Source organism: Mus caroli, chromosome 1, assembly GCF_900094665.2.
Source record: "Mus caroli chromosome 1, CAROLI_EIJ_v1.1, whole genome shotgun sequence".
NCBI lineage: Eukaryota > Metazoa > Chordata > Mammalia > Rodentia > Muridae > Mus > Mus caroli.
In genome coordinates this window covers 58,091,088-58,106,402 of record NC_034570.1, presented here as the reverse complement: position 1 = coordinate 58,106,402, position 15,315 = coordinate 58,091,088, and the positions used below count along the sequence as shown (strand labels likewise).

The 15,315-nt window shown below is 45.2% G+C and overlaps 1 protein-coding gene across 1 annotated transcript in view; it reads left to right on the top strand.

Annotated features, from left to right (window-relative positions):
* The first annotated feature begins 2,678 nt into the window (after positions 1 to 2,678).
* Klf7 (Kruppel like factor 7) overlaps positions 2,679 to 15,315 on the top strand; it is an 88,263-nt gene continuing 75,626 nt past the window's right edge. Inside the window, exons 1-2 of the mRNA XM_021166404.2 lie at positions 2,679 to 2,769; positions 2,978 to 3,217. Coding sequence (XP_021022063.1) covers positions 3,116 to 3,217 — 102 coding nt within the window. The 5' untranslated portion in view covers positions 2,679 to 2,769; positions 2,978 to 3,115. The remainder of the gene's footprint in view (positions 2,770 to 2,977; positions 3,218 to 15,315) is intronic.

The window sequence follows — 15,315 nt, the reverse complement described above, 5'->3', positions numbered from 1 at the left end:
CTTAGAACAAATTCTTAAATGTCCTATAACACTTTGAAAAAGACCTCCAAATGTAATTTGTAAGATTTACTTTGTAAAATGTCATTGAATGTTTGTTGTTGTTGTTGATTGTTGGTTGTTTGTGTGTTTTGTAGCCTGGGTACTTGAAAGTTACATGGGGCAGTCTTCCAACCGACTGCCCTCTATAAACAACCTCTATAAACACATATTAACTTAAAACCAAAACCTCAAGGTTTTGCCATGCAGAGCCTCATGCAGAAGCCTTATACATCAGACACTCCTGGAATTGAAGCACTGTCTGGCCACTTCCTGCTTATCTGAGCATCATTAATTTGTATACTAAGCCTGGGGATGCTCATCCCTTAAGGTGAGAATCCCTATGCTGGTGTCCCGCTGGGTGAAAGGATACATGACACATAAAAATGTCTGTGTACGTAGAGCAGAATGTGTGAGAAATATTTGCCAAAATCTTCAAACTCAAAAGTTAAGATATACTTTGATCAAAAATAGCAATAAGCCGGGTTTGGTGGAACCCACACTCAGGAGCGAGAGGCAGGTCTACAAAATTGAGTTCCAGGACAGGTCAGGGCTAAATAGGGCTCACACAAAACAAGACAAACAAAATGCAAACCAACTAAATAAAGATAGTAATAGTATAAATATATTATAAAGCACAAACATTAAATTCCCTTGAGCCTTAAACAGCAAATTATGTGATCTCGCCTTGATGTTTACCTATTGTATCCAAGGTTGCTTTTTTCTTTTCTTTTTTCTTATTGCTCATATATACATCTACGTTAGGACCTCTCAGTGGATTTCTGCCCAAGCCCTACAACCAGATAGTGTTGGGGGAAGAGTGGACAGGGTGATATCTAACAAATTATTGCAAGGTTTTGCTATCTTATTTTCTTCTTCTAGACCCTGGCCTGTTCTCTATGGAGACTATTAGTTCAGGTACTATATTTAATTTCTTTGCTTAAAGTCTGGGGACAGTGGACAACAACATTTAATGCCTCCTAACAGTGAGGCATTAAATACTTAATACTACCCTAGCCGTATTTTGTTTCTTCTAACAAGAATGGCAGATATTTGAATTCTTGTTCCTGTGATAGTTCCTGGGAAGCCCAGGCCTTTACTGCCATTTGCTCAAGTCATGGAGCTGATCGGAGGCAGCACATTGTAAGCAAGGCATCAATTATGCAAAGAATTTTGTTTCTTTGACCAACAAGAATGTCAGGCACTAAAGGGCAAATAAACCGGCTTTTCTCCAATCTTAGTAATTAATTTCCTCTGGGGAAATGGGTGATCTTTTGTTTTATGAAACAAATGTAATGTCGTTATCAATAGAAAGGAATGATATGGAGTCGATTAAATTGTATTTCTTCCATTGAAGGTATAAGGACGTTTCTCGTGTCTAAGTACTGAATTCTGTAGTTATTCTAAAGGAGTCCAGCTTTCGGTTTATTTTGGAGAAGGCATACTAGCCATTTAAGGTCAAGCAAACAATTGGGCAACTCTTAAACCACGTGCATTGCACAGGTTTCCATTTCTGAGCTTGCAGAATCTCGAGATCTTTAGAGCCCTGCTCCATGAAGTTACTGGATAAACCTCTTGTAAGATCTGCTAGCTAGCTGCTCCCCGCTCCAGCCTGCACCCTAATTCGACCCACGCTCCCCCTATTCTCTTTCATGCACACGCTAAGATGCTGGACACCAGACTCCTGGCCAGGTTTTAGGCTCCGTTCAGAGGAACAGGAGGGCGGTAGGCGATCGGAGGCGCGCACGGAGGCGCGCCGGCCGGGGCGGGGACAGCGTGCAGCGTCGGGGGCGGGCGCAAGCAAGTCTCCGTGCAGCTCGCCTTTGTTCTCTGCCATTGTGAGGCACTTCCTCCTCTGGCACTTCATTTCTGCACCCTGTGGGGAATTCGGAACTGGCTTTTGGGCTTTAGTCTGGGGTACGTGACGCTGTTCTGAGCCTGGGCTCTCCCTTTCTACCCTTCTTCCCCATGCTTGGCGGAAGGCCGAGTGCAAAGAGCTACTTGCCCCCGACGGCTGCGCCGCCGCTCTACCGGCTGCTCCCGCAGGAGGCATCCTAACCCAGGACCGGGACCACACCTCCCGATCGGCCACCGCGGCAACCGGTCCCCTCGGATCTGCACTGGGTACGGGCGCCGGCGGCTCGGGCGAGCCCTGCAGCGAGGGTCGGAGGCCAGCGCGCAGCCCGAACCCGGCCGCCTAGGCGTCCCAGGAGCCAGCGCCAGTGTCGCAGCAACACTCCCTGGCGCTCAAGCTCCGCGGCCGCCTGGCGGACTCCTCTACCCCTTTATATAGCCCTCTAAAAATAGCTTGCCTCGTACCGCCTTGTAAGGCAGCAGGGAGATCCGCAGCGCACCAATCGGCGGCTGCCGTCGGGGCCAGGCCCCGCCCCATGGTCCTCTCCGAGTGCCGCATTGGTCCTCAGTGACTTCATGAGCCCCCTGTTTACCTTACATGGTCACACGCGGCCTAATGGACGCCCTCCTCCGAGATCCCACGGCTGCGCGCAAAACGGGGCGGAGGGAGGGAGTTTGGGGAGGGGGAAGAGCAGGAGGAGGAGACAAGGGGGGGGGGACTACAAACTAGCGAGGATGGGGGGGGGGGTGGGGAGGGAAGGGAAGGGGTGGGGGGGAGAGAAGCGATCGCGAGAAAAAAAATGCAACCTCCCAAAATAAAGAGCAAAGATTGCATTAGGAGCGAACAGCGCTGCAGATATAGATGGCAGCTTCGTGTCAGTGAGTTTGCGTCCCCCTTCCTGATCCACGAGCTGGAGTGATTAGAGCCCTGGAAGGGAATTGTTACTCCCGTGAAGTCCCCTTTTCCTGGCAGTCATCTGCACTGTACACGCTGGATCCCTCTCTCCATCCACCCCACTCACTCGCTCCTCTCTCACCTCCTCTCTCCCTCTCTCCTGCATTGATTTTTTTTCTCTCCTTTTTTTAGTTGACTGAAACAAAACAAAACAAAAGGGCCACTGGATGTCTGCCTTCTTGGGGGGTGAGCCAGACAGACTGACAAACAAACAGACCCAGCTGAGCTCGGGGGAGGGTTTCTCCTCCGGTTTTGCCCGGCAGCAGCAGCATGGACGTGTTGGCTAGTTATAGTATATTCCAGGAGCTACAACTTGTCCACGACACCGGCTACTTCTCAGCTTTGCCATCCCTGGAGGAGACCTGGCAGCAGGTGAATGATTTAAATTACTTGTGTAAATCGTGTGGCGGCGGCGGAGACGCAGGGGCTGCGTTTGGTGTGGGCTTTGAGTTGAATTTTTTTAAATTATTTTTTTCTTTTTATTTATTTATTTATTTATTTATTTTGGCTGTGTGTTGTTTAAAATGTTTTGTGAAACAATCATATGCGCTTACCTCTCCACCCACCCCTAACCCCTTAGTGTGTTGAGCTGAGCCGGTCCTAGCTGCCTGCATTTCTGTCACCAACACACATCCTTGCGCACACGTTGTAGGCTCGCTGTCTCCCAGCAGAGAATTGCTGGCGAACTTCTGGGGTTTGGAGGAGCCGGGTGGGAAGGTGGTCGAGCAATGGTTGACAGGATACCACGTTCCTAGATGCAGGAGTTCTGATCTTAGTACTTAAATCAGCTTTATCCATTTCAACTGGTCCTGAAGACCGTCAAGGGGGGTGCTTCGTCAAGGGGGGGGGGCACGGAGTGTTTTTCCCAGTAATTTACTGAGTGTCAATAAAGAATAGGAGCTTGATTTTTAGATTATACAAGGTAAGCTGTACGAAGAGAAGCCAGGTGACAAAAGATGCTTAAGGATATGTACAAGGAAGATGAGAAGATGTGTCTCTCTTAGGCTGACAATGTATTGTATGGGTTCCCTAGCTAATGCCTCCAGAGAGAGCAGCCTGTACTATGTCCTTGCTTTTTGTTTGTTTGTTTGGGGTGCCTCTCAGGTTAGCACCACCTTGGACAAAGGGTGGTGTGTGCTTCCTTGCTTCCCTACTTTGTCTTAGAAGACTAGTTAAGAAAACTCCTTAGATGCTAAAGGGTACGGGTGCCAAGTTCTCTTGGCATCTCCGGGAGGTTGAAGCCTGACTGGGGACAAGTTCACTGGGCTTTGTGAAGTGGAATAAAGAAAGTGCTGGTCAGTGGAAAGTGCTGGGTCTGCTGCGGAAACAGTGGTTTTTCCAGCCGCGATTAGGAGGTGCTGAGGGGGACATTCTGCAGGAAAGATGGTGGTGGGTGGGGGCGGGGCGGCTGGGGATAGGGACACCATGGGTGTTTAAAAAACTCTACAGTGTGCACCGTGGAAAGTCCAGGAAGACAGTCTGGATTTGCATGTTCAGAGTGTGAATTTGTACAGTCCATCCTGGAGAAAGAGAGAGAGAGAGAGAGAGAGAGAGAGAGAGAGAGAGAGAGAGAGAGAGAGAGAGAGAAACCCTTGCCCTTGGGGAGGGCCCTGGGATCCTTGGTGTGTGGCTGCTCATGTAACTTCTCTGCTCAGTGACAGCAGCTTGTTAAGGCTAATGAACGGCTGAGTTTCCTCTGCCAGGATCCAAAGCAGGGTTTGCCAGCTTGAGGCTGGGATGTAACAGTTGCTGCTTTAGGAAGAGATGCTAAGCTCACGGTATAGGGAGCCAGTGGTAAAGCGCTCACTCTTATGACTGTGCCATTGTTACTAGTTGTTGCCTGGCTGGTAGCTGCGGGAGTTTTCCTCCAGGTATTCGCTGCCCGTGTCTGTGTGTCTGTGTAGCGCATGGATTCCAGTTGGAAGGCTGGCAGATGCTGTCCTTTGCTAAACACGCAGGCAGAGTACTCGCATCGTTTTCTTAATACATCCTTTCCTGCTGCCCTTAACAAGAGTATGTCTCATATAGGATCTCCCTACATCCTTTCTTTTTTATTTTGATATGAAGCAAGCCAAAATGTTGCCAGAATCTCATTTTTTTGGTTTTTTTTTTTGGTTTTTGTTTTTCTAAACAGCCTTCTTTTCACCCTGTCAGCCCACTGGTGTGGAATCAGTTGCATATTAACTACAGTCTAGACTAGTTAGGGAAGGGAATCTGTTGATTTAGTCAGCGTGCCCGAGGCAGCCCTTGTTTGTGACTAACTGTTAAGCAGTGTTGGAGGGAAGAAAGTTGGCTTTATTTGTTACAACGTTCCCTCCAGATGAATCACACAACTTTGTTTTGGTTCCAGTTTTCAGGGTAGTAAAGCCTGCTCGTGGGGCGGGGGTGGGGGCTTCCTTAGAGGAAAACCTGCTTTTCTAGATCTGCCTGGAGGACCCAGAAGGTACAGCTTCAAGGAAACATCACTGGCTTGACAATTAGGGGATGTATTAGATCTATTGTTTCCTCAGAAGCCAGCTCTGCTCTTCCTCTCCCCCTCCTCCTTCTCCCTCCTCCCCCTTCTAGAAACCTAGCTTAGTTGGTTTTTTTTTTTTTTTTTTTTTTTACATCATCAGGCAAAGGAATTCTCACTTCCACCCTCTTTCTTATTTCTTGTCTCAACTGTCTCCAGCTGCCATCTTCTCTCATCTTAATACCCCTCCCCAAGTCCACATGGAAACATAACTCGCAAGCAAGCACTTCTAAACAAGGTACCATGGCCCGGAGCACCCTGCTCAGGACTCTGTTCTAGGATCCTGAGTTCATGCTGATGAGGAAACCTTTAGCCTTTATCTCTTCCTTCCTCCCATCTCCACACCCCCTTGCTTCTGACTCTTAGGGGGGGGGGTTAGTGGTTTTATGCAACTGCTAGCTCAAAATTAACCAGATGGTGAAATTCTGAGACTCCTTTGCTCAAAACAGCTCAAGAAGGTTGCTACAAAAACCCCAGGCAGAAGGAAGTTTCCCGATGCTCTGGGGTAATCAGATTTTAGAGGTCAAATGAGGAATCATTATTGGATGTTTTTCTTAAAGCGAGCAATATACTCAGGGACATGCACCCAGGAGGAGGGCGTGTGTGTGTGGAGATCCTGATAATCTAATTTGGTTTCTAGAGAACGGCTTTGAATGATAAACCCAAGAACATCTGTGCATTGGAAAACTGAGGAGGGACTGTTTGTCCACGTCGCTTCAAACTTAGGCCCTGGGATAGTTTCCTCTGTCAGTGAGCCTATGGCAAAGGCAGCGATGGAGACAGTACTACCTTGTGTCACTTTAACATGAATTCGTGGACAGGGATACTCAACCAGGATTCCAGCTCCCAGATGGACATCCCAGGTCCCCTGATCTCCATCTCTGAGCTCTAACTGCATGCCCAAGCACTTGGCCCAAGTAATATCATCTCTGCCTGTCGTGTAACTGTAAATTATACCGCGTTTCTGTGCTTATGTGGTCTGTTATTTTATGACATTCACCTGACACAGCTCTGAAGGCTGCCGGCCTGAGAACTTATAGGAAATATTTCAAAAGCTGTTTGATCAAACGTTGAAAACAGTTGAGATTAGGACGGAAGCTAGAGTAGATTTTAGGGTACCATTTGATGATAAAGGGAGATACATCCACAATGTTACAAGAGAAGTTGGACTCTTTGAACTGGCTACTGACTCAGAAAGTAAAAAGCACTTCATATATAACACTTTCATTTTCTTCCAGACTCTGCAGAGCTGTAGGATTTTTATAGTCTTTATTCCCAGCATGCTGTTTCATAAGGACAGTCCAAGTAATGGTTCCGAGTACTGTTTGCGACATGCCATTGGGAAGCATGGCATGCTCGCTTGAAAACTCCTATGGCATTATGATCACTGTTAATGCTGATTCATAATTGGCAAATGGGGTCAATTTCAGGCCTCCGTTTTGCTTGGAGAAAAATTTTCCACTGCTACTGGAAACAAATAAATAAATCATAGAACATTCTACCCTCCTCCCCCCAGTACCCCATTGTTTTAAACTAATGGCACCCTTGGCTTCTGTAAGGATTGAAGTGTCCCTGTAACTCTGCAATTTCATCTTGGTTTCAGGCATCCTGAAACACTTTTTATGAGGGCTTTTGGTATGAGGCATCTCTAGGGGAAAACCTACAGAAATGGTTGCCTTCCAAGAACAGCCTCATAGTACCGGGAGCTGGGATTTGGTCTGTGAGCCACGTTTCTTCTCCCTCAGTGTGATCTTCCCCTCCCATTGCCTTCCACAGTCCGGGCAGCCAGGTGCTGTCTCAAAGACAAAGCAAACTGCAGGGTCTGTGTATCCGCAGGTTTGCCACTGTCCCAATTTGCAGAAAACCTTATCATTAATTAGAATTTCTTGGCAACAGCACCACCCTGAGAAATTTGTAGACACAAAGGAGCCTTGGTAACCACATTGAAAGAATAAAATAGCTGGCTATTTATTTATTTATTTTTGTATGTGATTTGTGTGTTCGTCAATTACTGTAAATCTTTTTTTTTTTTTGAAACAGAATCAAAACTGTCCTGATCCTCCAGCTTTTCTTTATAAAGATGCAGCCACTATAGAAACGTGGCTTTAAAAATGAGAGCACGTGTGAGTGCCATCAGTCACACATTTAGCCTTTCTGTAATAGATTCATTTTTATGTTCTTTTCATACACACATCTTCATGTGGGCACTTAATCCTTCAGTCTACCTGTCTGCCATTTGGTATTTTAAAGTAAGAAAGGATGTCAGTGCAGATGTTGCTACTACACCTGTCCTTAGTAAGGGAGAGGAACTCACCCCTCTTTGTTCTCCATGTATCACACACCCCTACTCACCACCCTGAGGAGAGAGGGATGATGGGGGGGGGGTCCTATCCATTTAAAAGGCGAAGTAGAAGATACAGGCTGACAGCTTTGCCCTGAGATGATTTATGGATGGGCATGTTGGAGACCTTAAGTGTTCAAATGTGGGCTCCTCTCTCCCAGCCCCCTTCTAAATAGAAATGCCTGTTGAAGCTAATTTGCTTCTGCACTTAAATGGAGACAGTTTAAAGAGGGTCAGAATGGAGCTTTTAATAGCCATCCTCTTCCCAATCTGAAAAGTCTCCCTTCACAGAATCCCTCTTGTTTAGTACAAAGCATACTTTGGCCAGTCCTAGCCAGCTCATGTTGGTGGGATACCTGCTCTGATATTTGGCCAGCTAGTTGGTAGATGTTCCCACCTCTGGTTAACATAGCATGTCTGGAGGTTTTAGTCACTGTCACTGGATCCGTCGCTGATGATTGCATACGGTGTCTCCCGGAGGCTGGCTCACTCGCTGTAGCTCCGACTCACTTGCTGTTGGAGTTACAGCTGCAGCCACAGTTACAGCTGCAGCTCTGACTCAGGCAGCATGCATGTTTAGGATTTGCTGAAAGTTTAGGACAGCTCCCTAATTTAATGGGAGCCATGCCTAGACCGGTGAGGGCAGAGACTTTGTGTCCCTTTGTTCTCCCAAGTCAGCTCAGTGCTTGCTTAGCATAAACAGGTAAAAATGTGTTCACCTCAGTTGCCAGTCCACTCTACCAGAAAAGGACCCAGAAAGCTCTAGAGCTCCTCCTGATACCTAATTGGAATGGTTAGAACACTGACAAGCTAGAAAACACTACTTTCTCCCCTCTTAGAACATCCTCATGAGAAAATATTCTTATTAAATCTCATGTAGGAGTCCCCCACATAAAGTACTGTCACTTTTTAGATGTGTGTGTCTGAGTGGTCCTGATCTTCCTCTCTTGATGCTCCTGCCTCTTACCTTGCAACATCACTTCTACTGCCTTGGGTAGTATGCTACCCAAGATGCTGGGCTTGTCATTTGGTGTGAGCCTAAGAACTTGGTCTGATGGTCTGCAATCTGTCTGTCCCACTATCTGTTATAAGAGCTCTGTCTGCCACATGCTATGGGTGTGTGCAGAGTCAGCAGCTGCCTTAGGGAAATGAGTCCCAGTGTCCACCTGCTTGAGATGAGAATGGGGGAAAAACCATTCCTGATTGAGCTGCCAGTAGACCCAGTGTGGCGGTGTGAGACTTTGCTCTCAATAAAGTATTCTGTATAAAACTATATTAAGTCTATTCCGTGTTAAATGTTTAATTTCCTAAGCCCTTATTTATGCAGACTGTTCTGTTTGGTGATGCAAAGTTAAAAAGGATGTAGATTCTGCCCCACTTCATTCTAGAAGAGGGCACATTTAAAATTAATTGATACAGAATAAGAGACCACTGAAAAAATGAACTCTTCAGTACTGTTTTTGAATACTAGTCTGTCTTGTCTTATTTTTTGTTTTGTTTTTTGTTTTTGTTTTTTTGTTTAAAAAAAAATCCAAAACCCATGGGCTTGTTTATATAAACGAGGCATGAGATTTGCTTAGCTCTGTTGTGGGCATGCTTTTAGCTCAGGGCATGGTGGGGGCTGGTAAGCAACAATGTGACTTCACATGTCCATAATGTCCAGGAAATGGCGTTTGTGTCTGTGTCATTCGGAAATGACTTGACGTAATTAAAACAATTAATGTTGAGCCACATGCAGTATCTATTTCTGAATATGGATTCATTAACATTTCCTGAGGGTCATCTTGAAAGTCTGGCCTCTAGCTTGTAACAGAGCTCAGAACCTGGAATCTTCTCATTTCAAATCCTGAAAGGGGTTTTGGTTTATTCAGCTCTGAACTACTAGAGGTGAATCACTGTGGATGTCACAGCCAAAGGAGGTGTTACATTCTTCAGGTTCATGTTAGCACTGCTGATTCTGAGACCCAGGGCTCAGACACTGGAGTAAGTTTCAAACCACTGCTTATTTCTCATCCTACCGTTTAAAGAGACATGAGAAAATATTCCTGTTACTTCCGGGTACCAGTATCAAACTAACTAACTAACTAACTAACTAACTAACTAACTAACAAACACATTGGCATTGCCTGGGCCCTAGATCAAAGCATAGAGTAGTTTAATATCATCCTTCTCCAACTCTCAATACTCTATAGTAATTTTGAAACAGTAAAAATATGTTCTTTTTATGTGTGGGGGAAGGCAAGAGCCCCCATGGTAATAATGCTACTCAAAAAAAGGGTGTTACCTTTTAAGACTGCAAATGGGTGGGCAGGTGCATCAAAATGTTTGTCCTTAGAGGCTGGATAAAAGGCAGACATGGGCTGATATAGAAAGCAGCAACTGTGAAGTGGCCCCGTGACAGTGACATCTTGCATAAAACCAAGGGACTGTGTAAGACAACCACCTGTTCATGGCCCAGTTCATAACAATCTTTTCCCGTGTGTTCTAACTTTTTTGGAGATGTGGGTAGATGTGAGGTTGGAATGTTATATAAAGTTAAGCAAAAGGTACTATCCTTTCTCATCAAGCAGGAGGAAGTTCAGTGTCACAGACAGTATATGGACATCCATCCATCTGTCGTCTCACTCAGGGAGGGCAGGCTTCTCTATGTATTCCTCTACCCCTTCACACTCCCTGCTAGTCCTGATGGGAGACCTTCTCTCCTGGAACTCACCTCACGGTTCTCTTATGCCAAGAGCTTAGAAACTGAAGTTTCTCCCCTACAGTTGAAGTCTTCCTTGTTTTCTCAAAGCCGTGTTCTGCTCTGTCTCTGGGGGTCCTCATGTTTGAATTAGAGATGAGCCATAAGGATTTTTAGGGTTGTTCACTGTTGTCCCAGCTGAGGACATTTTAAAGTCCCATCCCTTTGATTTCTACCTTTGACTTTTCTTCTCCCATTCTCCCTGTTCCTTCTGTGGAGATGATGGCCCTTCTCATGATCTAGCTTCAACTTACCCAGCCGTCTTTCACAGCTCTGTATACTCTGGAGTAAAGAAACTTCTAGAATGAAGAACCCTAGGAGTTAATATCAGTCTCCTGTTGAGTTGTCTTTGGTATGTTAGCTCGGGCCTTCAGTTTTGGTCCCCTCTGCCAGTGCTCTGGGTTTACCTGCACACCACAGTCACCTTCTGTAGTCCGCTTTCAAGCCTCCAGTGCCTCCATTTTACACACAGGATGGGTCCAAAACCTCTAAGTATCAAGTTGGTCCAAGACTGGGCCTGTGTAACGTTAGCACATCCTTCCTACTTTGCGGAGTGACAGATTACCATCCAAATGAGATGGGTCGCTTTCGACACCTTTGTTTTTAATTTAGGGTTCTCCTTTTCTCCCTTTTCCACCTCTTTCCCCTCCATACTCCTCTTTGACTAAATCAGTGGCTCTCAACCTTCCTAATACTGTGACCTTCAATACAGTTCCTCATGCTGTAGTGACCCCAAAGCCATAAAATTATGGCTACTAAAATTACTTGCTACTACCTCATAACTATTTACATTTGCTACTGTTATGAACTGTAATGTAAACATCTGTGTTTTCTGATGGTCTTAGGTGACCCCTGGGAAAGGGTCATTCGAACCCCAAAGGGGTTGCGACCCACAGGTTGAGAACTGATGGTCTAAATTTCTATCCTTTAACTTTTAGACAGTGACTATATTTCTCAGGATATCAGCCCCTTGTCTCCCTGGTCTTTAGTCAATAGCAACTGCTAAGATTTTTCACAATTTTTTTTGTCCAACTCTTTTATTTCTGTAGGATATTTCTCTTCTTGTAACATTTCCCACTTAGGTTAAATTGCTTAAAAAAGAGTTGTTATGATTTTGATAATTACCCTTTAATATTTAATCTGGGGTTTAGTGAGTCCAGTAGAAATTCCGTAGTTACTTGAATGCTTATTGTGGCTATCGTTGAAGATTTAAGTTTTTAACAGTGGTATTCAGTCACATAGACCAAGCAAATTTGGGGTCTTGTTGAGAGGGACTCAATGAGACTTCCACGTTTGTAGGCTTCTAGTTGATTCCAGTATGCAGCCTCGAATTTGGACCATTGCTATACAGAGGGTTAACTACTAGTCACAGGGGCCTCCTCCTTACATCAGAGCACTTTATGCCTTGTATAATTTGAATTATAAGATTGGCAGATATTTCTAACAAAGCAGAACAGAGCTGATAACTATTCCTCATCCAGCTCATCTGTTAGGAGTAGCTGCCCAAGTATTCCACCCTTCATATTTTGGCTTTCCAGACTTGGTGTGTCTAAGGCAGCTCTGTTTGGCTCACATTTCCTCTGACCCACCCTGAGTTTGCTTAACCTGGTCAAATTCCACTTCTGGAAGCTTTGTGGTGTTGGGCTTTAATATCCAGTTATACGACATTTCAGATAATTTGTTCTCGGTAAGTCTGTGTTCATGATTTTCCACTTACCTTAGTTTAAAACCACTCGCCGTGGTTTTAAAGGAATCCATGAATGGATGTAGCCTGTCAGATCATACAGATAGGCATTAGGTACCACTTCTCCATTTTTCTTACCACACTGTTAGACTTTGTGTGTGTGTGTGTGTGTGTGTGTGTGTGTGTGTGTATGATCAAAGGAGCTATCCTTGTAGTAAGAGGGACAAAAATAAACTTCAGAAAAATTGCTACTGAGGACATTCAGGCAAAGAGGCAGCCTCCAGATCCATGCAAGGCTTGACTCCTGTGGTAAGGAGTGTGAACATGTGGTGACATTCACAAAGAAGCCCTAGAAATGCCTCTTTCTCAAACTGTGATGTTTGCAAAATGGTATCTCCTGGAGCTTTGTCCTTTTATCTATAAACTGCCTTTGAAGGGGCATGGTCGGCAAGAGAGACCACCAGGAGAAGAGCTCAGGGCTCGCAGTTGAAGGATGCTTTTTTGGAAAGCACAGCCCAGCTGTGAAAATGGCAATTAGCCATGGAGCAATTGCCCTGCAAGAGAGTGCCCGCCTGCTCTTGACCCTACTCACGTTCACCTTCCAGGGCGGAGAGTGCAGAATTCAATGGAATGGTCATCGTCTTGTTGCTTATTTTTGGAGAGGCAGCAGATGTGCACAGTCTACAAAAGAACAGAAATAGATTCTACCTAGCTATACATTTTGAGCTTTTATGTTTTAGTCACCAGGCACTGTAGTGCCTGTTCGAGGGGTACAGCTCCTCCTAGGACATGGGAGGTCTGTGAGGAGGCAGTGTGGGTAGCAGCTCTCCTGTGAACCACAGGAGATCGTGCTCAGTGCTGAATTCTGCCCTCAAAACCTGCCCTCAAAACCTGTCAGTCCTTAGCTGTCTGTCTTCCCTTGTGACTCAAGGTTTGTACTTCCTTTACACTGACCAAGAGATAGTTTATTCCATGATAAAGAGTTTCAGATTTGTTTATGAGCATCTCCACAAGCAGATAGATTGAAGTTAAAAGTTCTGAGGGGCTCATGGCCTCTTGTGTAACTGAGAAGCAGGCAGGTATTACAGAATTTCCTACTCGGGTGAGAAACTTGAGGTGGAGTGATGAAGCCAGTTATCTTACAGTGGCTGAACAGTAAACAACTTGCAAACGTGGTGTAAGAGTATGCCTGGGTCTGCCCTTCTTGCTTCCGGTTACTATTCTTACCATCGTACAAAACATCAAAATAATACTAATACCTGTCAGATACTTCCCAGAGATTATCTCCTTTGAGTATATATGCCATTTCATTCTATCTTCTATACAACCATGGGAAACACAGATTTCTGCTTGTCCCCACTTTACAGATGGAGTCACTGTGGTTTTAGATCCTGGAGCTTACTTAAAATCGCATGCCATGAAAGTGGTTTGGCAGAATCCAAACCTAGATAGATCTCCAACACTTTCAGGTGTTATATGGATACTGAGCCTTAGTTTGGTGGGAGACATGAATAGAAGTCAGAGGTATGGCTTGGGACCAGTATACCTGTAAAGATGTATGTGAGCAGCATGTAGATCTTGCTTCTTTTTTTTTTTTTTTTTTTCGAGACAGGGTTTCCCTGTATAGCCCTGACTGTCCTGGAACTCACTTTGTAGACCAGGCTGCAGGCTAGCCTCGAACTCAGAAGTCCGCCTGCCTCTGCCTCCCAAGTGCTGGGATTAAAGGGGTGCACCACCACGCCCAGCCCTGGATCTTGCTTTTTGAACCTTGGTTTTCTCAATTATGCATGGTCCGGGTGCATTACACGGACGCGTATCTCTGGAACCTCGAGAAGGTCACTGCCAAGACTGATTTCTAAGAGCTGGTTCTGTGACCCAGCCTAGGGCATAGAAGTCACTCAGCAAGTGTGAGCCAGCCTAGGGCATAGAAGTCACTCAGCAAGTGTGAGCCAGCCTAGGGCATAGAAGTCACTCAGCAAGTGTTCTTAGTTCTTAGACCTAGGAAAAGGAAGATAGTGACCCCAGAAGTGGCCCTAGGGTGGTTGACATCCTTGGGATTTTCTTGGCTTGTTCATACAGATATCAGAGCTTTCCCACCCTTCTTTTGCACCCTTCTTATGTATAAGTTACTTCCCTCTTCTCTCCCTTCCCTCTTCTCCTCTTCCCCCCCCACCCCCTTTCTGAGAGCCAGAATTAGACACATATAACATAATACAGTGCTAGTTACCACACCTCCCATTTCCAGCTTACCTGATGACTGGAGCTTACAGCAGCTCCTGAGAACAAATCAGGTTTTATGAGATCTATAAATATCTTGGATAGGAATTTTATTTCATTTTCCTCCTTCAAATAAGACATAATGGAAGCACTCATATACACGAGGAATATTCTTCCTGTGATAAAGTGGGGTGTTTGTGAATAAGGCTCTGAAAAGCAATCGTTTGATATGGTTGTTCATGTTGGGAGTTTTCTCTTGGGGGAGGGGGCTTAGCTGCATATACCCTGCTATAAAACGTAAGGATTATATCTTGGATCTTAAGGTTTAATTCGGAGCCTATGAAGAGGCTTATTTGACAGATGCCAGCCTGGTGTAGACTGCACTCCTTCCTTTAGTAGATTTTTGCATCTCTGGTGTTTTTAGAGGTAGAGAAGCCAGCTAGGAGAGTCCGATTGAAGAGTGAATGGCAATCTCCCTGAAGCAGTGCTTCTCAACCTTCCTAATGCTGTGGCCCTGTAATCCAGCTTCTCAGGTTGCGCTGGCCCACAACCATATTGTTATTTTTGCTACTTCATACTTGTAATTTTGCTAGGGTTATGAATCCTAACGTAAGTATCTGATATGCAGAATATCTAATATGTGACCCAAGGGGGTTTTGACTCACAGATTAGGAACCTCTGCCCCGCAGAGTTCCTTGGCTAGTTGCTTCCCTTCCATTTGACTCTAGGTTAAGGTGTTCCCATCCCTCCTTCACTTCATGGGCTGTCCTGGGAAGATGTCAAGCCACTGCACAGTGCTCGGGATTGTGCTTTCCTCTGCATTTAGACTTTCAATACTTGTAAGCTTAGACATTGTCTTATGGTATTAACCAATACCTAGACATGGAACAGCCTTTTCTAAAACCTTTTCCTTTGAATAGTATCTGGAAGGAACTATGAGCTTAGACATTAAATCATATATTTTACAGCAGACACA